Source organism: Salmo trutta, chromosome 23 (genome assembly GCF_901001165.1).
Source record: "Salmo trutta chromosome 23, fSalTru1.1, whole genome shotgun sequence".
Classification (NCBI taxonomy): domain Eukaryota; kingdom Metazoa; phylum Chordata; class Actinopteri; order Salmoniformes; family Salmonidae; genus Salmo; species Salmo trutta.
The window spans coordinates 40064482-40091882 of record NC_042979.1 but is presented as its reverse complement, the minus strand read 5'-3'; the positions used below and the strand labels follow the sequence as shown (position 1 = coordinate 40091882).

Below are 27401 nucleotides of genomic sequence, written 5' to 3'. Positions count from 1 at the left end.
GAAAAGACAAGAGAAATACTCCAGATGTGACAGACTGACCCTAGCCCCCCGACACATAAACTACTGCAGCATAAATACTGGAGGCTGAGACAGGAGGGGTCAGGAGACACTGTGGCCCCATCCAATGAAACCCCCGGACAGGGCCAAAGGATCAGTAGAAGGATCAGTAGACGAACGGGAGATCCACATTTGGTGCAATGTGTCACAGTATTAGTCACATTATGTCCCCACTTGCAGTATGTTGCAGTATGTACAGAGACACTATCCTTAAACCTGGCCTTGAGCAGTAGTCAAGAAGTTCCCTCACAGGAAAAATAAAGTTATTTGAAATGAATTGAATTGACCCATCGCCCTTCTCCCCAGGTGCCAGGAAGAGTGTCCGGTGGGTACATTCGGCGTATCCTGCCGCCAGACGTGTCGCTGTGAGAACGGAGCCAAGTGCTACCACATCAGTGGCGCGTGTCTGTGTGAACCGGGCTACACGGGGGAGATGTGCGAGGTGCGCCTCTGTCCCGAGGGACACTATGGTCTCAAGTGTGACAAGAGGTGTCCCTGCCACGCCGAGAACACACGCAGGTAATACCCACTCATTGGCACATATGATACAATATACATTGCAGTGCATACAACACAATACAGTATATTACATTATCCCTGAGCTCATTCTAGAATGAACATTATAAACTGGGTGGTTCGAACATTTATTTTTACTGCTCTAATTACCTTGGTAACCAGTTTATAATAGCAATAAGGCACCTCAGGGGTTTGTGGTATATGGGCAATATACCAAGGCTAAGGGCTGTATCCACGCACTCCGCGTTGTGTCCCTCGAAAGAATAGCCCTTAGCCATGGTATATTAGCCATATACCACACCCCCCCGGGCCTTATTGCTTAATTCTATAAGCATGCTCTAATTTATAATGATAATGTAATTATCCCTGAGATCATTCTAGAATGGACATTCTATAATCATGCTCTAATCTATAATGGAGATCATCCTATAAGGATAATCTAATTATCCCTGAGATCATTCTAGAATGGACATTCTATAATCATGCTCGAATCTATAATGGAGATCATCCTATAAGGATAATGTAATTATCCCTGAGATCATTCTAGAATGGACATTCTATAATCATGCTCTAATCTATAATGGTGATCATCCCATGAGGATAATGTAATTATCCTTGTACTAATTACACTACTCACAACCATTACCATGCTCCACCAATTGAGCCACCCGAATTATTGATCTGTCATTGAATTGTTGTATTCAGCCCTACACCTCTCACAGAACATTGAATTGTTGTATTCAGCCCTACACCTCTCACAGTACATTGAATTGTTGTATTCAGCCCTACACCTCTCACAGAACATTGAATTGTTGTATTCAGCCCTACACCTCTCACAGAACATTGAATTGTTGTATTCAGCCCTACACCTCTCACAGAACATTGAATTGTTGTATTCAGCCCTACACCTCTCACAGAACATTGAATTGTTGTATTCAGCCCTACACCTCTCACAGAACATTGAATTGTTGTATTCAGCCCTACACCTCTCACAGAACATTGAATTGTTGTATTCAGCCCTACACCTCTCACAGTACATTGAATTGTTGTATTCAGCCCTACACCTCTCACAGTACATTGAATTGTTTTATTCAGCCCTACACCTCTCACAGAACATTGAATTGTTTTATTCAGCCCTACACCTCTCACAGAACATTGAATTGTTTTATTCAGCCCTACACCTCTCACAGTACATTGAATTGTTGTATTCAGCCCTACACCTCTCACAGAACATTGAATTGTTTTATTCAGCCCTACACCTCTCACAGAACATTGAATTGTTTTATTCAGCCCTACACCTCTCACAGTACATTGAATTGTTGTATTCAGCCCTACACCTCTCACAGAACATTGAATTGTTTTATTCAGCCCTACACCTCTCACAGAACATTGAATTGTTGTATTCAGCCCTACACCTCTCACAGAACATTGAATTGTTGTATTCAGCCCTACACCTCTCACAGTACATTGAATTGTTGTATTCAGCCCTACACCTCTCACAGAACATTGAATTGTTGTATTCAGCCCTACACCTCTCACAGAACATTGATTGTACTACAGTAACATTAATGATTCAAAGTTTAACAAGACCGTTGGAGGTCACTCAAAGTGTGTGTGTGTGTGTGTGTGTGTGTGTGTGTGTGTGTGTGTGTGTGTGTGTGTGTGTGTGTGTGTGTGTGTGTGTGTGTGTGTGTGTGTGTGTGTGTGTGTGTGTGTGTGTGTGTGTGTGTGTGTGTGTGTGTGTGTGTGTGTGCGTGCGTGCGTGCGTGCGTGCGTGCGTGCGTGCGTGCGTGCGTGCGTGCGTGCGTGCGTGCGTGCGTGCGTGCCTGTGTGGCGGGTGGCTGGGTGGGTCGGAGGGGAGTCAGACAGTTCCCCATTGTGCCACTGCCTGTGTATTAGACAAACTGGCACAGCTGGCAGGCTCCATGTGTTGTGAGGGGGGACAGCTGCTCTGCTCTGTCTCAATGGGGCTGCTGTGTCAGGTAGGAGCAGCTGCTACTCAAACAGGTACCACGGCAACAACGGTATTGTGCCACATGTGCATGCAGCAAACCCGCCCCGGCTGTTACATTGTTTAATGACTCCTGTGAGGGCATTTGGAGAAAGTTCTGGAGATATTCTGTTTAATTAGTGTTGTGTTAAGTACCAAAATAAATGTTTGAACCAATGACTGTATGGTTTGAACTTGATCTCTGAGGAATTGATTTATTTGGAGAGAAAAAAATATTGACACAATTACCTATATGCAAAGCTGGAAAATGAGATTGTGTTATTACTGTTCAGTACCAGTAGAAATGTTTGAACCAATGACTTTATGGTTTGAACCATAGAGGTACAAAGAGGACTTACTTTGTATCTGTGCTATAGTGGCTTCTGTGACAGCATGGGCGGTGCCATTGAGGGCTAGCTCCATTTTAAAGTACTACATGTTCTTCTTCTTTTATGTTTGAAAAAGTGTAAAGCTAATATTGGTGATTTCACCAATATTAGCCAAATCTTGTGTGTCATTAATTTATTGTGGCCACCCACTTGATGGCACCGATAAAGCTTAAAGCTATTATCAAACCATTGGTAACCCAATTTGAAGAAGAAGACAATGCTCTGATCATTGGCTGATCCCTCCAAACCCATAGGAATACCCATCCAGTGGACTACTTTAAAATGGTGGAAGCCCTCAATGTTAATATCCATGCTAAAACAGGTTTTATCCATCTAGAGCCCTCTTTCTAGCTCTATGGTCTTAACTCTGTATCCGAAAAGCTGATTCATTCATGAAAACTTTATTGACACACTTACATATGACATACAGAGCTTTTCCATATGGTTTTTTATTTGAACATGGGGGTAAAGTGAGAGGTATAGATGTAATGAACGTATTCCTATGCCTTGGTTTCTTTATATTACACATTTAAGGCACTTTGCACTTTATGTTCTCTCTTTAGTTTGTTAAGTTGTTTCAACCCAGTATACAGCATATATTTGATTTGATATACAGAGGTTTCATGTGAAAAGTCAACCGGTCATTGACAGTTTTCTGTTATTACAATGTTCCGGTTTTGTTACATTTTCCCATGCTCTATAGAGTACTTCTTCTATTTTCCTTACAGTCAAATTAATGCTTGCCAGGGATCAACATTGGAACACATATAATCTTATAATGTAAATTATAGGCAAGCCGCCTGGCTGTGACTCAAGAGATCATTCATTTCACATGAGATTTGATCAACCATGCAGAACAGTCAGATAGGTGTCAGCCAATCACCTTATTAAGGTAATGAAATGAAATGGTAGAGAATTGTAGGGAAAATGTAAGGCAAGATAATACATTACCTTACCAAGCGTAAACACAACCCAAATAAATAAGACACTATAAAAGTCATTTGGCAAAACAAACATAAAAAATGTCTTATACATGATTAATATGCTAGTCGTTCATTAGCTAGAAGCACATTTGAGTGTTGGCGTACTTGGTGTCCAGACAAGATGTCACAACAGAGTTATCCGATGATATCAATGACAGTCCATTGTCCTCTTTTGTCTCCCTGTTTTGTGCCCAGCTGCCACCCGATGTCTGGCGAGTGCTCGTGCCAGCCTGGCTGGTCGGGGACCTACTGTAACGAGACATGTACGCCCGGCTTCTTCGGCGAGTCGTGCCAGCAAGTGTGCCAATGCCAGAATGGTGCCGACTGCCACAGCGTGACCGGGGAGTGTATCTGCGCTCCTGGCTTCAAGGTAAAGCCGCTATGAGGGGTCTAGGAAGGCTCTGTGAAAGGTTATGAAGGCTAATGAGTAGTAATATACTCCATGTCCAGTCTAATAAAGCTACAGTTGCCTAAATCATTCATAACATTAGTGATTTTACATTGTGTTCTGAAGAAGTAACAGTTGACTTTATTAAGGTGTTGTATACTTGGAATTGTAAGAAGGTCCAAGGATTGGACTGACTTAGTCTGGAGCATTCTAACAGACTGTCTGACAGACAGTATTCACTCCTAATTCCATTGTGATGTTACCTGGGTCATGTTCAATAGGGAGAAAATGTATGAAATGTTTTCTACGGTATGCCTCACTGAACACGACCCACTTACCACGTATGATGAATAACACAAAGTCAATTAAACTATAGTACAGGAATGCTAACAGTATTTCCATTGCAGGGGTCTGACTGTTCCACAGCCTGCCCATCAGGGACCCACGGGATCAACTGCTCTGCCACGTGTGGCTGTAAGAATGGGGCACAGTGCTCTTCAGTGGATGGAGCCTGCTCCTGTAAAGCAGGTAGGCTACTAACACCAGGGAATGCTGCGTGTGTAAGGCTAGCCCATTCAAGGAGCACATACAGTAGAAATACAGTAGAAATACAATAGAATACAGTAGAAATACAGAAAAAATGCAGTAGAAATACAGTAGAATATAGTGAAAATACAGTAGAAATACAGTAGAATATAGTAGAAATACTGTAGAATAAAGAAAAAAAACTGTAAAAATGCAGTAGAATACAGTAGAATATAGTAAAAATACAGTAGAGAAAGTAAAAATACAGTAGAAATGCAGTAGAAATACAGTAGAAATCTAAACTTACATACGAAAGCAAAACTTAATTTGTCATTTGTGGATCTGCTGGATCATTCTACTAAAGCAGTGGCATTTGGGTACGACGCTTTGGGGACCAAATAATATTCTCAATAAAAGATTTACAAACATACCTGTAGACACTAGTTCATTTGAGAGAAATTGACTACTCCTCTGTTAAACTATGTTGATGTTCAAAATGTCTTCTCCCCCTCCAGGTTGGCATGGAGTGCACTGCTCCATTAACTGCCCCAGTGGCACATGGGGGCTGGGGTGTAACCTCACCTGTATGTGTGGCAACGGGGGCGCCTGCAACGCCCTCAACGGACAGTGCACATGTGCCCCCGGCTGGAGGGGCGAGAGGTGTGACCTCCACTGCCAGGTAAGTGATGTTGTCCCCCCCACCCACCCCTGTCGCACAGTGATGACATCATTATAGGTTATAACACTCTTATTATCTTCCTATAATATTATGATGAATGTGTAAAACGTAATAGGCATATATATTATTATCTCAACTTAATTTCAGTTGAGAAAAAGGTGGTGAAAGCTTTGATATGATCAAACCACAGTACACTCTTCCTAGATGCATTGCGTACAATGCTGGCTTTGATAGGGATCTGTGAACTACAATATGCACAGTTAGATATACATCACACCAGTGCTTCATTTGAGCTTGATCTTGCCGGAACAGAATCTGGCACCTCTTTGTTTTGGACTGTCTTGTTCTAGAACCTATTTGGATCCTGTACCTCTCGTGACATTTAAAATAATGTACTTTTTTTACGTAAAAATTATAATTAAAGCGATCTAAGTTCATTTGAGTGTCGTTAATTCTCCTGTCCCCACAAAAAAAACGTTATGGGAAATAGTAGATTTTCACCTCGGGCCTAATACTCTAAGAGTTCGGGTTTGGCCGTACCGGGTTTATGGTTTGCGTAACATTGTACCTAACGCTTGGCCATGGCTGTGTGAGAAGCGTGCCAGTATCTCTCACATAACTACAATTAGATTAACTTTCTATGATCTCTCTCTCTCTGCTGATAGACATGAGCCTACAACTCTCATCTCTCCAGCGTTGCACTTTATCCTTTATTTACATATAGCAGCACGAAGGGTTCTGAAGGAACTGCAGCACCCCTGATAAATTGAAATACATTTGCCAAAGTTATTGAAATACTGCTATCTGTTGATGAAATCATTCAGAATAGCCAACTACACCATGAGAATGCCTATAATGTTGCCACAGATCAATAGCCTATTTTTTAAATAGCCTAACTGTGGATTGTAGCCCAATAACAAGCAATAGCCAACAGTCGGGAACTCGCAGCAAATCTGTCGGTGAAAAAACATAATGCAGACAAAACAGCCCTTTCTCAATATTTGAAATACAATCGAGGGAAAACACAGGTTGGAAAGCAAATGGCTCCTGCTGAAAAGCGAAGATTATGCTGACTGATCAACTTCCAAATATTGTTTTACTAAAGAGAGAGAGAGAGACAGAGAGAGACAGAGAGAGGGGCTTTTGCCACAAAGCATCGGCCATCACCAGCGAGTGAGCTGCGCATCATTGGGTCAGTCAGTGAAACTGGAAAGCATTTTTAACTCCCTCCTCATATTGTAGCCTACAATATGTGTCTCCACACACCTAGGGATTGATGGATTCAAGACAAGGTTATTTTCACTGATCTTAGATTCTCAGTTTGTCAGTGTCAAAGTAGCCTGTCATTTCGATCATTTGTGCTGTATAAAAAAAGATTCTGCCAAAGTCTCCAGTCATGTAAAATGACATAGAATTGAATGAAATGTGTTTAGAAAAGGACACATTTTTCCCAGACCCTAGGCTACTAAAAATGCTCCCCAAGTGTGCAACTTCTTCAAGTGCCTTTTCTGTACTGCTCTATGTCACTACGCAAATAACATGAAATGTAGATGATTTTTTTCCAGTACCTCAGAACTCCCCAGGTCACTCCCCTCTTGCGCTAACTTTTTGTTTCCGACATCTCCCGATTTACAAATGAACAACTGCGTCACACTGAATCTGACCTCCATAGAAGTTGAGCAGCATTCTTACAGCCAATTTGCATGTGAGAAACTTGGAAACTCGCAAATGTGAAATTTGTGAAAGTGTGTTTCGTGGCCAATTGCTCCCTTGAAGAAACTGCAGCTCTAGCACTTGCGGTGGAGTCTTGAGCAGTCACATGCTATGCTAAGCGCTAGTCCTTTGATCCACAGCTTTCCGTAATGATTTAGCAAATCCACCCTCTTCCAAGAGCTACTCACCATTCAGGAAGTCAGGAGTTGGTGGATTAAGACTCTTTTCCCAATAGCTTGGCGTCGAGAAGCTCCAAATCTAGAGGATTTGTTCATATATCTGCATACAAAGCCATATACAGTATGCATGTCAGTTTAATGGTAGTTTCAAACAAGGTGGTGATGATGGAGGAGGTCAAATTACGATTTAAATCAGATACAGTGAAATGTGGAATGAATCAAACATAACAAATATTTCACTCAGATGTTTAATGTTAGTGTCCCTTAATAGAACGCATCACAAGTACTCAGTACTCAGTGTGAAATACCATACAGTATAATTCATATCGGCAGTTTTGCCTTCCAAGGTCCATAGTTTCAGGAGTTTTCCAGGGCACTGGTTTAATCTGGCAAGGATGAAAACAGTCTTTATTGAACACATGAAATAAGCTCACCAAATCATAGGAGTACTCCTGGGTGAGCTGGTGTTTGCTTAAACCTATTCCAACACCAGTTATTTTCTGCATCATTTCCAATCCCCTATATTTTCTCATAAATATATATATTATATATACAGTACAACTCAAAAGTTTGGACACACCTACTCATTCAAGGGTTTTTCTTTATTTGTACTATTTTCTACATTGTAGAATAATAGTGAAGACATCAAAACTATGAAATAACACATATGGAATCATGTAGTAACCAAAAAAAGTGTTAAACAAATCAAAATATATTTTAGATTTTAGATTCTTCAAAGTATCCACCCTTTGCCTTGATGACAGCTTTGCACACTCTTGGCATTCTCTCAACCAGCTTCATGAGGTAGTCACCTGGAATGCATTTAAATTAACAGGTGCGCCTTGTTAAAAGTAAATTTGTAGAGTACAGTGTGGTATACAGAAGATAGCCTTATTTGGTAAGAACAGCTCAAATAAGCAAAGATAGTCCATCATTACTTTAAGACATGAAGGTCAGTGAATCTGGAACATTTCAAGAACTTTGAAAGTTTCTTCAAGTGCAGTCGCAAAAAAACATCAAGCGCAATAAAGAAAAACACTTGAATGAGGAAGTGTGTCCAAACTTTTGACTTATACTGTATATAACATTCTATTGGTTGGGCCTCCCGAGAGGCACAGTGGTCTAAGGCCCTGCATCGCAGTGCTAGCTGTGCCACTAGAGAACCTGGTTCGAGTCCAGGCTCTGTCGCAGCCGGCCATGACCATGGCGCACAATTGGCCCAGCATTGTCTGGGTTAGGGGAGTGTTTGGCCAGCAGGGATGTTTCTGTCCCATTGTGCGTTAGCGACTCCGGCTGGCTTCCGGGTTAAGTGGGTGTTGTGTCAAGAAGCAGTGCTGCTTGGCTGGGTTGTGTTTTGGAGAACGCACGGTTCTCGACCTTCTCTGAGTCCGTACGGGAGTTATAGCGATGGGACAGGACTGTAACTACAGATTGGATACCATGAAAAAGGGGTAAAATAATATATAACATTGGTTGCAAGAATTATTGTATAAAACATTTAATTGAAAAACTCAAACTTTTGAATCCAGCGTTGTTTTGAAAATCAGTTCATAAACCATGTGCCATGGAATCATCAAAAATCTCTTCCTAACTATTTTACAATCTAAGTTTTTTGGTCCTTAAATGAAACTGGCATACTTTTTTATTTATCACAATTTTCTTTAGCCAATTTTGGTCTTTAATGCAGACAAGTTCCTTACTTTCTCCCCTTTCCACTTGCCTCTTCCATTATTGCGGTATTGCTCAGAATAGTTGGTATTTTTGAGTAGAGCAGACATTTCAATATATTTTTGTTACCTGCATGTGTGACATAACACCACCTGTCCTATTTATGATATCATTTACAAAGATTATACCTTTTTTAAACATTTGTCCAAAAATATATATTTTTATCAATTAATATGTTTGAGTTTAACCATAATATTTGTTCTGTCTTTTCTGGTGGATTAAACTGAAATTGCAACCAACTTTCTATGGCTTGTTTTAAAAATAGCGATATTTTGGAGATTATTTAATTTTCAAATAACTGAAAGTTTAAGGTTGTAATCTGAATAAAGGGGAAAAGGTCATTCTTGAACAAGGATGTGTCAGCGTGTGTAAAAGAGGCGAAGTCAGGTGCAGGAGAGTAGCGTGATGTAAACAGGCGCACTTTATTAAAGTTCCAAAACGAGAGCACAACATAAATCAAATGCGCTCAAAAACACGGAACATAACAAAAGTAAAGCGCGTAAAAAGACACCACAGCAACATGAAACAATTACACACAAAACATGATGGGAAACAGAGGGTTAAATACAAGTAGCTTAATTGGGGAAATGAAAACCAGGTGTGTATGGAAACAACACAAGACAAATGGATCTATGGAAAATGGAGCGGCGATGGCTAGAAAGCCGGTGACGTCGATCGCCGAACGCCGCCCGAACAAGGAGGGGAGCCGACTTCGGCGGAAGTCGTGACAGGTTGAGACATTCTTACTAATCTGCTAGAGAACCAGTTCGAATTTAAGTATAACTTTTGTATGACTGAAGCCTTTAGTGAGAGGTCTAATGCTTTAATATTAAATCATTTCTGCCCTCAGAATTCATATTCATTATATAAATAGGCCCGTTTAATTTTGTCTGGCTTGCCATTCCAAATAAAATTGAATATTCTTTGCTCATAAAATTGAAAAAAAAACAGGTCGCTGGGTGTAGGCAAGGCCATCAGCAAATAGATAAACTGGGAAATGACTAAAGAGTGATTTTCCACAAATAGACAGGTATTTTCCTTTTCATGGTAGCAAGATTTTTTCTATTTTGCCAACTTTCTATTAAAATGTATTGTAGTGAGATAATTTCTTTCTTTCGGGATAGGAATACCAAGTATGCCCACTTCAACGTGAAGACCAACACAGTAATGTAAAAGTTGTATTTTTTAGTAATCCAATAAGTAATATAGTGCACTTATCATAATTTGGTTGTAGTCCAGAGAGATTAGAAAACATATCTAGATCCTCTATGAGGCTGTGGAGGGATCCAAATTGTAGATTTAAAAGAAAATATGAATCATCAGCGTACAATGACACCTTTGTTTTTAAGCCCTGGATTTCTAGGCCCTTGATATTATTGTTGGAACTTATTTTAATAGCTAATGTTTTAGTAGCTAACGTAATGGCGGTAATAAATAGATATGCCGATAGTGTTGATTGAAATTAATGAAAAGACATCAGACTGCAAACCAAAAACTTGCATAGGCAAAGGACCTGAAGGACCAGACTGGGACTGAGACTGGGAAAGGCTGCCTAATGTACATGCACAACGTTTACCAAATATACTGTGTGTTGACTATGCAGACTATGTCAAAACATCAGTCTAGGGCCTCCCGAGTGGTGCAGTGGTCTAAGGCTGTTCCACTAGAGGTCCTGGTTCGAGTCCAGGCTCGGTCGCAGCCGGCCGCAACCGGGAGACCCAATGGGTGGCGCACAATTGGCCCAGCGTCATCTGGATTAGGGGAGGGTTTGGCCGGTAGGGATGTTCTTGTACGATCGTGCTCTAGCAACTCCTGTGGTGGGCTGGGCGTAATGCACGCTGACATGGTCACCAGGTGTACGGTGTTTCCTCCGACACATTGGTGTGGCTGGCTTCCGAGTTAAGCAGGCATTGTGTCAAGAAGCAATGCGGCTCGACTGGGTTGTGTTTCGGAGGACGCACGGCTCTCAACCTTCGCCTCTCCCTAGTCTGTACGGGAGTTGCAGTGATGGGACAAGACTAACTATCAATTGAATACCACAAAATTGGGGAGAAAAAGGGCAAAAAAAAAATGTAAAAATTAAAAAATAAACATCAGTCTAAACGGCATCTTTTGGATTTTCTACAGGATGGCACCTATGGCATGGACTGTAGGGAGCGCTGTGATTGTAGCCATGCCGACGGGTGCCACCCCTCCACGGGGTACTGTCGCTGCCTGGCTGGATGGACAGGTGAGTCTGGAGCCCTAACCTGTAGAACCCGCTAGAATCCCTTTCCTTACAAGATTATCCATCCGTCCATTCATCCTATCCACCCATCCACCCACCCATCCATCCAATCCAAATCCAAAATTGTTGGGAATATTTATTGACTTTGCCTCAAATTTAAACCACTGTTAAAAGTAGTTGAAAGACTATACCACCTGCCTCTCTGCCTGTGGATGATTTGACCTGTAAGCATGGCACAAAAACTGTATATCACCAGTAAGTCTCCTCTCTTTCCCTCTCTTCTCCCGTGTTTTGCTTAGGTCCATACCTACACAGCATACTGATGTCAGACCTTTAAAAACTGACGCATTTCTTCCAAGCTACTTAGCCGGACATTTATCGCCAGCATTCCGCCATCGCCTAGCAACGCGCACACAGCCCCTCAATGAGCCCTTTGTCCCCCAGCCTGGGCACCGCACTCCATCACACTGTTGCCTATCGCCCCCAGAGCATCAAAACATCCCAGAGAGAGAGGGAGAGAAAGTGAGGGGTGGGATGGAGGAAAAGGGGAGAGCATCAAAACAACCCAGAGAGAAAGAGATAGAGAGAGAAAAGGGAGAAAGAGAGGCAGGGAGGGAGGGAGAGAGAAAGTGAGGGGGAGAAAGTTAGAGAGAGAAAGAGGGAGAAAACAGAGGGAGATGAGAAAAGAGGGGTAAGGGAAACAGAGGGGAGAAAGCCTTTGACACAGAGAGGGAAGGGTAAGAGGAAAAGAGTGAAAAGAGAGATGTGAGGGAGACGAAGAGAGAGGTGGCAAAATGACGGAGAGAGGAAGAGAGAGGTGGCAGAGGGAGTGAGAAAAAACAGAGTGAGTCAGGGAAGAGGAAGGAGGGGGAGAACTCCCTGGTTCTCAGATACGGTTCAATTTCCAACAGAAGAAAACAATTTTTTTGTCACAGCTTGTCCTGCCAACTCCAAGTTAATATCTCTCTCATATTACATGCGTTTACACTTAAAAGTTTGAGAACTGTCTCTTTTTTCATAAACATGCTCAACATGCTTTGCCCATGCCTTTGTTGAAGTGATTCAGGGGGAAGACAATGTAATTGGGAAACTCTATAGTGTCCAATCTCCCCATTGAAGTATTCTCTCTATCCACCAAGGGGCACAGTGCCCAGACAGTCTAGTGTGCTGCTCTTGTATGGCCTTTATTGTCATAGTCTGAAACCAATCCCCTTGGACAATAACAAAGGGCCGTATCGCTTATCTCACCTTTCTATTTCTTGTTCTCAGGGGGAAAAAGTTAACTTAGTGTCATTCCTAAGTCCTAGAGATAAAAATCTTGGTGTGTTTTCTTTGCTGCTTTAAAATGGCTTCCTCGATAGAGACAGAGAATGTGAGAAGCATTGTAATGCAGGTTAAAACCACTTGCGGACAAATTGCTGGCAAATTGAATCATATTACTCATTTGGCACAGGGCTGCTTGTGTGTCACCATCCAAAATTGAAAGTAATGTAGACCATCAAAAGAGTTTGAAGTTTGATAGGGTACAAAGATGTCATGTTTTGTTGACAGGCTTAATGTTAATAAACCATTAGAGCAATTCACTTGTAGATGTTGTTCGGGAAATTGAATGACTGAGGTCTACTACATATATGTGACCAAAACATTACACTTTCATTTTTATTTGCAAGTACAGTGCAGAGTGTGTGGGAGTCGCTTCAACCTTTCTACTTCTGTTTTTGCTAAGCCTACGATTTAACGTTACTTCAGGTGTGCTACCTCTGTTTACTAAAAAACTATGAGACGTTACCAAGACTGGGCCTTATTATAGCCTACAACTAATGCCCAGAGTATTTCCTTGTCAGGGCACTTGGTTAGGAAATACTGAGGGCCCTAGTCCAATCAAATAGCCACATTTGGTAAATGTAATACATCACAAATGGAAAGATGCTGCATTGGAGAGCTTAGTAGTATTGTGTTTGTGTGTGGAGCTGTGCCAGTAAGATGGTATTGACAGAAATCATTCCCGTATGATGCATTTTATATCATATGATGCAAAATTCATCATACGGGGATGATTTGTGTATTTTGAAAGTGATATGTCTTGAAAACTTGATTGCTGAGAAGCAAAACAATTTGGGACTATGCCAACAATGGACTAATGAAACAAATGCCAAAAGATAGTTATTGGGTGGAGCTTTCCTTTAATAGGCTGCCGTCTGGTATTAAACCCTGCAGCAATCTGGAAATCAATCCCTGTAATTAGCAGATTTACAATACCAAGCCTTCTTCAGCTGGGTCGTATTCATTAGGCACTTAACGGAAGAAAAGGTACTGAAATCGTTTTTGTTTTCTATTAAAAAATGTTTCGCTACGGTGTGATTGTGTGAATGAATAGAACCTTGGGCTATAGTGTAGAGTTAGTTAACCCTCACCCTTGTATGCTATGTGTTGTCCAACTGATACTGATGCTACCTAAAGTGATGCTACCATTGTCAACTCAAATCACATTTTATTTGTCACATGCGTTGTAAGCAGCAGGTGTAGACTAACAGTGAAATGCTTACTTACGGCCCTTTGAAGTTTTTTATTATTGAATATACAATATATTTACAGTCCTTCCCAACAATGCAGAAAAAAAAAACATTTTTAATTCCATAGAAAAAAAATTAAGACAAGGAATAAATACAAAATGAGTAACAATAACTTGGCTATATACACGGGGTACCAGTACCGAGTCGATGTTCAGTTGCAAGGTAATTGAGATAGATATGCACATATAGGTAGGGGTAAAGTTACTAGGCAACAGGATAGAAATAAACAGTAAGATAAGAGACCAGTGACTCATCAACAATGGGTAAAGTCCCACTTGCAGTTAAAGACTGGGTTAATGCTAGAAACATGAGCTTTGCTTATGTGGTGGGTCACAGGCACAGCCTAAAAGATCTGTTTCTCTCTTCCTATTACTATCTCCTATCTCTTCCTATTACTATCTCCTATCTCTTCCCATCTCCATCTCCTCTTTCTTCCTTCCTATCTCCTCTTTCTTCGTATCTCCACTCTCTTCCTATTACTATCTCCTATCTCTTCCCATCTCATCTCCTCTTTCTTCCTTCCTATCTCCTCTTTCTTCGTATCTCCACTCTCTTCCTATTACTATCTCCTATCTCTTCCCATCTCCATCTCCTCTTTCTTCGTATCTCCTATCTCTTCCCATCTCCATCTCCTATCTCTTCCCATCTCCATCTCCTCTTTCTTCCTTCCTATCTCCTCTTTCTTCCTTCCTATCTCCTCTTCCTATCTCCTCTTTCTTCCTTCCATCTCCTCTTTCTTCGTATCTCCACTCTCTTCCAATTGCTGTGTCTACGTTTTCTTTTGCAAGAACAATATTGTTCATTTAGAAGATTAAAAGAAGAAGATACATGAATTTGACCAAGATAACACCACGTTTTAATGATACCAATCATGAGAAACAGCAGTAGGATATACAGTGTCACAGTGTGGAAAAATGTTAAGGTTACAAATGCTATAATTTGGACATGAAATGTGTGAAGAAAAAAAAAGGTTGTGGAAGACCTTAAGTACCCATTTTCCTCCCCATACAGCTGACCAATCCATCCCAACACCCCTCTCCAGCTCCCACCCACCAGGAAGATAGTGAGGCCCCTCCTAGTTGTCACACCCGTCCCTACTACCAGCCACCCATCCTCCATCTGCCCGTACTTAGACCATCCATGAGTTGAACAGCCCTCCCTCCTTCCATATATTTTTTGATGGCCTTACAATTTCTTAACAACACCTAAGTCAGACCCAAATTCTTATAGTATATAAAGGCTTTATATATGTTCTCTATGGGCCTGATTCAGAGTTGAGATAAACGCACACAACTTGGACTTTCCCACAAACTTGGACTTTGGACTTTCCCGCAACTTGGACTTTCCCGCAGCCTGCTGCGACATAGCCTGGAATCAAACCCGGGTTTTTAGCGACGCCTCTAACACTGCGATACATTGCCTTGACGTCAATGGGAGACAGACCTGTGTGGACTTGTTTGCGTGAGCCCTACGTTGTTTGTGTTCCCAGGTATCCACTGTGACAGTGTGTTCCCAGGTATCCACTGTGAAAGTGTGTGTGTTCCGAGGTATCCACTGTGAAAGTGTGTTCCCAGGTATCCACTGTGACAGTGTGTGTGTTCCCAGGTATCCACTGTGAAAGTGTGTGTGTTCCGAGGTATCCACTGTGAAAGTGTGTTCCCAGGTATCCACTGTGACAGTGTGTGTGTTTCCAGGTATCCACTGTGACAGTGTATGTGCCGAGGGCCGCTGGGGGCCAAACTGTTCCCTCCCTTGCAACTGTAAGAACGGGGCCTCCTGTTCTCCTGATGAGGGCACCTGTGAGTGTGCGCCTGGGTTTCGGGGAACCACCTGCCAGCGCAGTGAGTATCTCATATATGACCAATTATTGTGTTAATGGCTCATATTGTATCTGATTGTGTTGTATTTATATAGAACGTATATGCAAAAAACAATTCACACATGGCTATATTACACACTTGTACAGTCTGAAATAGGACAAATATAGGCCAAATTATTAGTATTATTATAATAAACATATAGTACCAGTCTGAAGTTTGGACACACCTACTCCTTCCAGGGTTTTTCTTTATTTGTACTATTTTCTACATTGTAGAATAATAGTGAAGACATCAAAACTATGAAATAACACATATGGAATCATGTAGTAACCAAAAAAGCGTTAAATGAATCAAAATATATTTTAGATTCTTCAAAGTAGCCACCCTTTGCCTTGATGACAACTTTGCAACCAGCTTAATGAGGTAGTCACCTGAAATGCATTCCAATTAACAGGTGTGCCTTGTTAAAAGTTCATTTGTGGAGTACAGGGTGGTATACAGAAGATAGCCCTATTTGTTAAAAGATCAAGTCCATATTATGGCAAGAACAGCTCAAATAAGCAAAGGAAACGATAGTCCATCATTACTTTAAGACATGAAGGTCAGTCAATCTAGACAATTTCAAGAACTTTGAAAGTTTCTTCAAGTGCAGTTGCAAAAACCATCAAGCGCTATGATGAAACTGGTTCTCATGAGGACCGCCACAGGAACGGAAGACCCAGAGTTACCTTTGCTGCAGAGGATAAGTTCATTAGAGTTAACTGCAACTCAGGCAAATAAATGCTTCACAGAGTTCAAGTAACATACACATCTTCTCAACATTAACTGTTGAGAGGAGACTGGGTGAATCAGGCCTTCGTGGTCAAATTGCTGCAAAGAAACCACTACTAAAGGACACCATTAAGAAGAAAGAGACTTGCTTGGGCCAAGAAATGGGTGGAAATCTGGCCTTTGGTCTGATGAGTCCAAATGTGAGATTTTTGGTTCCAACCGCCGTGTCTGTGAGATGCAGTGTAGGTGAACGTATGATCTCCACATGTTTGGTTTCCAACGTGAAGTATGGAGGTGGTGTGATAGTGTGGGGGTGCTTTGCTGGTGACACTGTCTGGGATTTATTCAGAATGCAAGGCACACTTAACCAACATGGCTACCACAGCATTCTGCAGCGATACTCCATCCCATCTGGTTTGCGCTTAGTGGGACTATAATTTGTTTTTCAACAGGACAATGACCCAAAACACACCTACAGGCTGTGTAAGGGCTATTTGACGAAGGAGAGTGAGCATCAGATGACCTGGCCTCCACATTCACCCAACCTCAACCCAATTGAGATGGTTTGGGATGAGTTGGACCGTAGAATGAAGGAAAAGCAGCCAACAAGTGCTCAGCATATGTGGGAACTCCTTCAAGACTGTTGGAAAAGCATTCCAGGTGAAGCTGGTTGAGAGAATGCCAATAGTGTGCAAAGCTGTCATCAAGGCAAAGGGTGGCTACTTTGAACAATCTAAAATAATTTTGATTTGTATTGGTTACTACATTTAACAATTTTGGTTACTACATGATTCCATGTGTTATTTCATAGTTTTGATGTCTTAACTATTATTCTATAATGTAGAAAATAGTAAAAAATTAAGAAAAACCCTTGAATGAGTAGGTGTGTCCAAACTTTTGACTGGTACTGTATATACACTGAGTGTACAAAACATTAGGAAAACATTGCTCTTTCCATGACATAAACTGACCAGGTGAATCCAGGTGAAAGCTATGATCCCTTATTGATGTCACCTGTTAAATCCACTTCAATCAGTGTAGATGAAGGGGAGGAGACAGGTTAAAGAATGATTTTTACGCCATGAGACACCTGAGACATGGATTGTGTATGTGTTCCATTCAGAGGATGAATGGGCAAGACAAACAATATAAGTGCCTTTGAACAGGGTATAGTAATAGGTGCCAGGCACACCAGTTTGAGTGTGTCAAGACCTGCAGCACTGCTGGGTTTTTCACGCTCAACAGTTTCAAGAATGGTCCACCAACCGAAGGACATCCAGCCAACTTGACACAACTGTGGGAAGCATTGGAGTCAGCATGGGCCAGCATCCCTGTAGAACGCTTTCCACACCTTGTAGAGTCCATGCCCCAATGAATTGAGGCAGTTCTGAGGGCAAAAGGAGGTGCAACTCAATATTAGGAAGGTGTTCCTAATGTTTTGTACACTCAGTGTAAATACAGCACATATAAATATGTTCCCAAAATGTCCAGGTTTTCCAGAAATCCCAGTTGGAGTTCCTGCTTATTCTACCATATTCTGGTAATCTTCCAACCAGGATTTCTGGAAAACCTGGGAATTTTGTGAAGTTACTGGAATTTTGCAACCCGATAGAGGGTTAACTCACCCTGTCCACCTTGCACCCAGCTTGGTGATATGCAGCAACCATTTTGTACTAGAAATGTCCTAAATCCTTCCATTGACATCAATGCGTGATTCATACTACAGTTGCATACAGTATAATATCTCAAGTCAGTATGTGTCTCACTCTTAAGTCTGGCTCATTATTCTCAACCTGTCCTTCCAGTCTGTTCACCAGGTTACTTTGGCCACCGCTGCAGCCAGGCCTGTCCCCAGTGTGTCCACAGCATTGGACCTTGCCACCATGTCTCTGGCCAGTGTGACTGCCTCCCAGGGTTCAAGGGAGCCCTCTGCAACGAAGGTGAGTGATACCCAGTATGACACTCAAACATAACCTTGTATGACACCTTTTTCAGTACAGGCTATACCGTGTCCGAGTGCTTTATCCAAGTAATTTCCATAAATGTGTTTTTTCTATTAATTATTTCCTTCATAAGGCTACTTACCTGATAGACTGGGATAATTAATGTGCATTATAGTGATACAGTGGTCATGTGGCAGTAGATACGAAAACATTGCCTCGAGTTATTCATGAATGTGATTTGGCGTAACTCTCCGCTATGAAAAATACCATTGACTCTTCTTTGGCCAGTAAGGGTTGTTGGCTCACATGTTGATTTAAAGGTTGTGTCTCACACTCTCTTGCCCTTTTCCCCCAGTGTGCCCCAGTGGTAGGTTTGGGAAGAATTGTGCGTGGGGGTGCACCTGTACCAACAACGGCACCTGTAACCCCATCGACGGCTCGTGCCAGTGTTACCCCGGCTGGATTGGAAGCGACTGTTCACAACGTGAGAACTCTCAAATTACTTTTCACACTATTGTGCCATTCTGAACCAAACTATGCTGGTTCACGTTTCCCCACAATGTCCTTTTAGCATTGTTGAAGAAACTATACAGGATGTGTAACCATCCACCACAGCTCGTTACAGCTTGGTTTGGCTCGGTTTCGGCACAGAAATGTCTTGTAAAAAGCCTGTGTGACCATGTCTATCTGCATCCCCAGAATGGTAGAGTTCATCTTATTTAATTAGGTCAATTCAGAAAATTAGTTGAAATTCAATTTTGGAGAGATGGAGAGATATCCTATTGTTTTCTTAGATTTAATATGGATCTAACATTAACTCGTTTATTTTGTGGGTTAGGTTTGTTTCTTAGGATTGGTAGAATATGTCAGAATATGTTGAACATACTGTATATCCTATCCTTAGAATCTGGATAACATTCCATGCTAAAGAACATTTCCTAATCCAGTATTTACCTGCTCTGTTCTACCAAGTCATGTCAGAAGTCCTGAAAGTCATAATCTTCTATAACAGAAAATGATTCAATTTAGCAAAACAACTCAAATTACAAAACCATTAGATTAATTACACCAAAAACACTTTTAACACTTCCATTTTGTATACATTTACCATCTCTGCTAATCTACTTGACAAGCCTCTCGCCAGCTCCACTAAACTTCCTAGTTCCATTAATGCCCATTAAGACAGACCACAGGTGCTACTTACTGCGACCCCTGACTCTGAACGGGTTTTTAGTGAGACACTCTCCACATTAGATTTACCGGTCTCTGACACCATTATCTAAGGCGCTGACATTCGCTAGCCCCTCGGCCTGGCTCACATTACTGCCAAGTGAGGAGACCTCCGTGACCCCTTTTGACCTCTCATGACCCCCTAACTCATCACAGTCTTAAAGGACTTTGGGATACCCTGCATGGGCTGCCTCATCATCACAGACGTGGGGCGACATGCTTCGCATTCTGAGTGTCGAGTAGTATTGACGCCGACCACTCGTGTAGCCCGATAACTTTCGCCCAGCATAATGTTACATCATGGACTTTCCAGGACGAATTCCTGGGAAGACATTCTGAGGGAGAACATTTTCTGTTTATAATAGGGCACTATTGGGTGTAGTAGTGTGTCTGACAGTCTGGGGATTGATGTACTATGGCTCCCTCTGGTGTTGGTTCATGATACATGGATTTTCAGCCCATAGAAATACTTCTGTGGTTCATTCCTAGTCCTTACCCTATGAGCACAAGACGTTGAAAATACGTCTTTTTGGTTGAGGAGACTTTTCAATGCCTAGGGTCCGCTGGTTTTCTATTCGTCCTGGTTCTTCGTTGCTCAGTGGCTCAAATATTGTCATTGGTTAGCAAGATAGTTCACACACCCTGGTTTTCCCAATTATAGATTAATTACTGAATAAAGAGGAAGTAAAACCAGAAGTCTTGCTGCTTTCAATCCCCACTCTGTATAGTGTGTGCTGTAAACATATTTTAGTGTACTGTGACATCGCCCCCAGGCTATTGGCTGGGGGACTGCTGACGTGTATGATATTATATATTTGAGGCTATAGCCACTAGCCAGGAGGCTATTGTTGTGTCATTCTCTCCTACTGTGGTTGTTGTCCTTGTCTTTCAGCCTGTCCCCCTGGTCAGTGTCTCTCATACTGTGGTTGTTGTCCTTGTCTTTCAGCCTGTCCCCCTGGTCAGTGTCTCTCATACTGTGGTTGTTGTCCTTGTCTTTCAGCCTGTCCACCTGGTCAGTGTCTCTCATACTGTGGTTGTTGTCCTTGTCTTTCAGCCTGTCCCCCTGGTCAGTGTCTCTCATACTGTGGTTGTTGTCCTTGTCTTTCAGCCTGTCCCCCTGGTCAGTGTCTCTCATACTGTGGTTGTTGTCCTTGTCTTTCAGCCTGTCCCCCTGGTCAGTGTCTCTCATACTGTTTTTGTTGTCCTTGTCTTTCAGCCTGTCCCCCTGGTCAGTGGGGGCCCAACTGTATCCACACGTGTAACTGTCACAACGGGGCCTACTGCAGTGCCTATGACGGGGAGTGCAAGTGTACCCCGGGCTGGACGGGCCTCTACTGTACACAACGTGAGTCACACACACACAAGCACACACCCCATCTAGCACTGCCCACCTCATCATGACACACTGTCATAAAACTTTGTATTTAGATCCTGTGTAAAAATATATTTCATAACAGGCTGTATGTGACCACACTTCAATCAAATGCTGACCTAAGACTGATAGTATATCAATCCATTACAGGCTGTCCATTGGGCTTCTATGGTAAGGACTGTTCCCAGATCTGCCAGTGTAAGAACGGAGCCGACTGTGACCACATCTCTGGCCATTGTACCTGCCGGACCGGCTTCATGGGACGCTACTGTGAGCAAAGTGAGTTTACCCCACAGGATTATGTGTCATCAGAATAACTATAGAACACAGGATATACATGATAGGAATGAGAGCTGGGATAAAAATCATGTTATTGAAATATACTCATAATGTAAATAGTTGTCTCTTTATGTTACAATTATTCTCCTAAATTAACTGACATTGTAGTGATTTTGACTCCAACTCAGAGAAGCATGACAAGTTCTCCTGTACAGTGTTGTACATCAGTAATGCATGGTTAAAGAATAAGTGAGTAACGTTGATTGTAATATGCTTGTCGATTACCTTGCTTGCTCCCAGAATGCCCCCCTGGTTCCTATGGTTACGGCTGTCGTCAGGTTTGCGACTGTCTGAACAACTCCACCTGTGACCACATGACGGGTACTTGCTACTGCAACCCCGGCTGGAAGGGGGTGAGGTGTGACCAAGGTGAAGACCGTTACATATTAGAACAAACCTGGCATTGATAAGATGGTTTTGAATCCTGCTGCTGACACCAATGTGGCGTTTATTTGGTGGTGCAAGGTTCCGAGGCGTGATTCAAACCTGGCACCTTTGGGATTAGACTCAGACACGTAACTGCTGCTCAAAGAACAATATCAATATACTGGCCCAATACCAAACTGATCCTTAGCCCCTACCACTAGGCCCTTGTTAGTGTCCCCTTGCAAATCTGTAAGAGTAAGATAAGTAGCATTAAGGCACCTGCACTCTAACAATAGCTACTGAGGGGATGAATAAAGTTGAGTTAGTTGAATTGAATATGTCCTAGACCTAACTTAATCCTTCTTCCACTTCATAGCCGGGGTGGTGATCGTGGGAAACCCCAACAGCCTGACTAGCGCTGCAGTGCCCGTGGACTCCTACCAGATCGGCGTCATTGCGGGAATCATCATCCTGGTGTTGTTGGTGCTCTTCCTTCTCCTCCTCTTCATTGTGTACAGGAAGAAGCAGAAGGGCAAGGAGACCACCATGCCCGCTGTCACCTACACACCCACCATCCGCGTCGCCGCCGACTACGCCATCACCGGTAAGCATAGGCACCATTGTTCTAGTGATTTGGCGGTACTATAGCCTCATCTTTTATCTATATTTTCAATTCAGTTGCACATACTTTTATCCTGTGGTCAAATTATATCACTATGACAGTGCTGTGAAAATATTTTTTGTCCCTGCTCGGTTCAGGAAATACATTTAAAATAGCCCTTTTTTAAATTCCTGCTGCAGTTGCAACAGAAATGAATAGCCACTTCCCCTTACTAGCATTTATTCTAATGTGGCTATACGTACTTGTGATGAAAGGGTTTTTAGTTCTGACTTAAGTAAGCAGTCTATCTCTGTCTTTCAGATGCATCGCACCCACAAACAAGTCAGACACCCGGACATCCCAACAGACATCCCAACAGCAACTACTTCTCTAACCCCAGTTACCACACTCTGACCCAGTGCACTAGTCCCCCACATGTCAACAACCTACCCTACGGAAAGGTGAGACCCCTTTTTAATGGACTTGTGATAGCTTAGCTTGATGGTATATTTGCCATTTAACTGTGTACTGAGTTTGCCAATTCCCTTAGTACACCATTTACAAACCCTCCCTATTGAACTACATTTTCATGAGGGGTGAAAAGCGCTAGGTAAAATATAATTGATTTTTTAATTTGATGGAATCATAGAGATGATACAGTTGTTTTTTCAACGTTAAAACCTTTTACTGCAGTGGGCTGAATCAGGGCCACACAGTCTTGGTAGCTTAAACAAATCTACTTTGAAACAAAAGTATATACTTCTTATGGGCTTAAGAAAAGAAAACACCTGTACCGTGTCAGATATAGAGTTGAAATATATTCCATTTTGAGTTTGCATCCCAATATTACACTTTATATACATCACAGAAGACTGAAATATAACAAAACTGTTTGACAAAGAAACACTGTATTTTCTTTCTTTTTTTAAGTATATTTATTAGTATATTTATGAAAAAGATTAATAACATTCCACCCATGAGGCCAAAGAGGTCACTTTTGGTTATTGACTACAGGAAAGGGCGACATAAGACACAGTACTACTGCATTGTTGAGAAAGAGCAAGCAAGACAGGCATTTCTCTGTACTTCATATAAAAAACTGCACAGCACGTGACAATAAAAATCTTGAAACTTGCATACTGATACTTATGGTACTGTATATATGGAGGTACTGTACTTTGTCTAATAGCATTTTTCCAAAACAAAAGCATACAGCTAACAATAATTATCATTAATTCCATACAATGTGTTAAAAGCCTGGATCATTACCATAACCACGGTGTTCTGGGATGTATTTAAGGCTAAGAACAACCAGTTGTTTGTGAACCTGAAGAACGTGGACCAGAGGAAGAGGCTTCCCATAGCGGACCACACTGGAACCCTGCCTGCCGACTGGAAACAGGGGGGCTGCTTTAACGAGCTGGGTGAGATCACACACACCAGGACACAATACACACACACACACACACACACAGACACACACAGACAGACAGACAGACAGACAGAAACATATTGCACACTTATTTTAAAGTGAGTGGTTTTAATGCTGTATGTATCATTATAATGTACTTATATATTTCTCATATCATTCTTTATTGTACCAGGAGCTTATGGAGTGGACCGAAGATACATGGGGAAATCCCTGAGAGGTAGGCTCTTATTACTGTATATCATATCATATACTGTATATAATAAAACACAGGATGATCAGTTTGAATTTCAATTCCACATTGGACTTTTTCTCTGTCACTCAGACCTGGTGAAGGGAACGCCCTATCACGCCAGCTCCTGCTCCCTCAACAGCTCAGAGAATCCCTACGCCACCATCAAGGACCCACCCCTCCTGATGCCCAAAGTAGAGTGCGGCTACGTTGAGATGAAGTCACCCGCACGGAGAGACTCGCCCTATGCTGAAATCAACAACACCAGCCCCACCAATAAGAACGTCTACGAAGTCGGTGAGGAACAGTAGGATTTTTGTTTCTCTTATTTTTAGCCTATACCTATCCATTATGACCATTGAAGGTCCTGTCTGGTAAAAAAAAAATGTGGGAGGGGGTGATACTGTTAGACAAACTCAGATTAAATGAGTATTCCCAAAGTTTGAAAAAAATAGTGGCATTGCTATGTTGCTAACAGTATCTGAAAATGCTTGTATTTCAAGAGCCCACTGTCAACGCCATCCACTCACCTGGGAACAGCAACGGTCACGGCCCCTTTGGCCAGGACCCGTACGACCTACCAAAAAACAGCCACATCCCCTGTCACTATGATCTCCTGCCCACGCGGGACAGCCCCCCATCACCCCACAAGGAACTAGACAGCGAATGAGCTACCAGAGAATCCCGCCACTAGGAGTTGGACAAGCGAATGTGCTTCCAGAGACTCAACAAGGACCCCACCCCCTCTACCCATGGCTCAGCCAATGAATGCTCCTCATTTGCTGGCATACTGTATGCTCATTCGCTGCACCATTGTTTTCTTGCATTTGTTTTTTTTATTATCACTATAATCATTCTTAATCACGTTTTTTTTCAGAGAGAGGAACTCTTATGTTGCCTCAAGTGTCACATTCACAATTTTCTTTATCAATGTAGACATGACTGTTATTTGTGAAAAGTTTGGTATTTTGAGGTGCTTGAGTAATATCGATATACAGCTTTTTACAGGTTTTCCTATATGAAGTGTTCAGTAAATCATTTCAATCACTGGGGACTCATCACCTGCCTTTTAAAATCTATAGTATACAAAACAAACCTCAATTTATTATTGTAACACTGAAAGTGAATTTTAACAGTATTAGGAATCCGCTAATTAACCAGTTACCAGTATTTTAGACCGTTTTTCTCTTAATTTTTTCCCCCCTTTGTTTTTTGTTATTAGTACTGTACGATTGAGCATTGTTGTTTGTTTGTTAGACAATGTAACTGTTATTGTTGTTGACAAATCTTAATCTTTTTTTAGTCTGACATCAATACTAAAGTAACCAAAGGTTTAAGTGCCATAGTAAGTCATAGTAAAACTTTTCTTTTAAGTTCCTTTTGCTCTTTTAGTGGTGGATTATGAGCAAATAGTTGAATTGTGGCAAGCATTCAATCGCACAGTTTGAGGTCTGTTAAAGGTCTGTTACTATAAGCAGTTCGAGTTTTGTGTCAGTTACTGTTGTGAGAACAAGTTTAAATGTATTTCCATAATACTTCATAAGAATTACATAACGCCTGTTATAACCTCCTGGAAGGTCATACAACTAACTGCAGAACACCGTAACATTCCATGTCAGCATTATGTCAATTCAATTGTGAAAAGAGTGGGGTTTTATTCCTGGTTATGAGGGCATGTTGAAGGAGGACCACTAAAATATCTCCAGATTATGAAATATCTCCAATATTAGATAATTAGATAAACTATGAGTTCATTGGCAATTACCTGTGAAATTGTGTTTTGACTTTTAATCAAATCTAGAACAGGAAAACTATTAATATGATGTACTCTGTTGTTAAAGTATGTAATAGTAATGGAACTTTTATGCAGTGCAATTAAAAGGGCTCAGTATCATTTAAAGAAAGAAATAATAAATAATTTGTAGTAATAATGCATAAGCTGGACTTTTGCATCGCAATGAAATGAAAGACCTTATCAAAAAACAATATAATGAGACAAATTCAAGATTCACATGAAATACTGTATAGGCCTACATTTCCATAAAAACTGTATAGGCCTACATTTCCATAAAAACTGTATAGGCCTACATTTCCATAAATACTGTATAGGCCTACATTTCCATAAAAACTGTATAGGCCTACATTTCCATAAAAACTGTATAGGCCTACATTTCCATAAAAACTGTATAGGCCTACATTTCCATAAAAACTGGATTTGTTCAACATTAGATTTAGAACTCTGTGTATTCTGCATGTCTTTTCACGCATTATGAATGGCCTAAAAAACATCCACAAGTCTTAAACTATTCTGAGCCAGATATGAAATGTATTTGTACAAAAATGATGTAAATAGCTGTAATCACTTGAAAACGAGAAGTGATGTTTGGTGTTGATGTAAAGAAAATAAATCAACAACACACCATGCCTTCCTTTTTGTATGTTATTAATATATCACACCCTGTGCTCTGTTCTTCGAGGTCCAATCAGAATAGCATAAATATGAAACTGTAGATAAGACTAGATTTCACTCAATTATTTTCATTACAAAGAATTCCATAATAATTAAATCCCTGTTCTCTTACAAATGGCAAGGTTCACAAGGAAGCAAGATGACAGTTTGACAGTGGCTTGACATTGGTTTCTTGAAGGCTGACAACACTCTATTCACTCAAACAATATATTGTTTTATAGCATTAATTGTTTATAATGCGTTATAAATAACATGTCACTAAAAACAATACAATTTAGGATTAGTGGTATTGAAAATGTAGGCTATTGATATTTTTCAGACAAATTGGACCCATGTAAATCTAAATGTATATACACATATTTTTGCTTGTTTGTTTTCATCACCCTATTCTACTTAGACTTTTTCAAAAAGTTTCACACATTTTTCCTCCCCAAAGAAATCTCATGACAATGATTTCATTTTAATACCACTTGTTACACATGCTCAATAATGCATTTTGTCTCTTTTTTGTTTTTTAATAGGTTACATGTACTGTATTTGCAAATGCTTTTCAATAAAATGACAAAAATGTGACCTGCGTTCATGGCACATAAATTAATGATGCGGAAGCTAACAAAAAAAGTGAGAAGTGATGAAGATGTCATCACCTGGGGACACAGGACGCAATTACAGAGTTTCTAACCCAATACTGTACTGTCTTTGACACAACGTTTTGGAACGGTCAGTGCTATCTGGGATCCTTGGGAGGTCCTAACCCTAACCTCTACCCGAGTCCCGATTTTCATGACTTGTGACTCTACTTGGACTCAACCATTGGTGACTTGTATTTGCCTTCTCGTGACTTGGATTTGCACTTGGACAGGATAGGTTACGATAAGCAG

General features: G+C 41.3%; 1 protein-coding gene across 1 annotated transcript in view; it reads left to right on the top strand.

Moving 5' to 3' along the window:
• megf10 (multiple EGF-like-domains 10) overlaps positions 1-27093 on the top strand; it is a 101091-nt gene extending 73998 nt beyond the window's left edge. Inside the window, exons 9-25 of the mRNA XM_029710297.1 lie at positions 364-576; positions 4131-4305; positions 4731-4851; positions 5364-5527; positions 11275-11377; positions 15642-15788; positions 18344-18478; positions 18837-18965; positions 20928-21056; positions 21234-21362; positions 21663-21791; positions 22165-22392; positions 22711-22850; positions 23690-23813; positions 23994-24038; positions 24144-24347; positions 24554-27093. Of these exons, the coding sequence (XP_029566157.1) occupies positions 364-576; positions 4131-4305; positions 4731-4851; positions 5364-5527; positions 11275-11377; positions 15642-15788; positions 18344-18478; positions 18837-18965; positions 20928-21056; positions 21234-21362; positions 21663-21791; positions 22165-22392; positions 22711-22850; positions 23690-23813; positions 23994-24038; positions 24144-24347; positions 24554-24720 (2482 nt within the window). The 3' untranslated portion in view covers positions 24721-27093. The remainder of the gene's footprint in view (positions 1-363; positions 577-4130; positions 4306-4730; positions 4852-5363; positions 5528-11274; positions 11378-15641; positions 15789-18343; positions 18479-18836; positions 18966-20927; positions 21057-21233; positions 21363-21662; positions 21792-22164; positions 22393-22710; positions 22851-23689; positions 23814-23993; positions 24039-24143; positions 24348-24553) is intronic.
• The last annotated feature ends 308 nt before the right edge of the window (positions 27094-27401 follow it).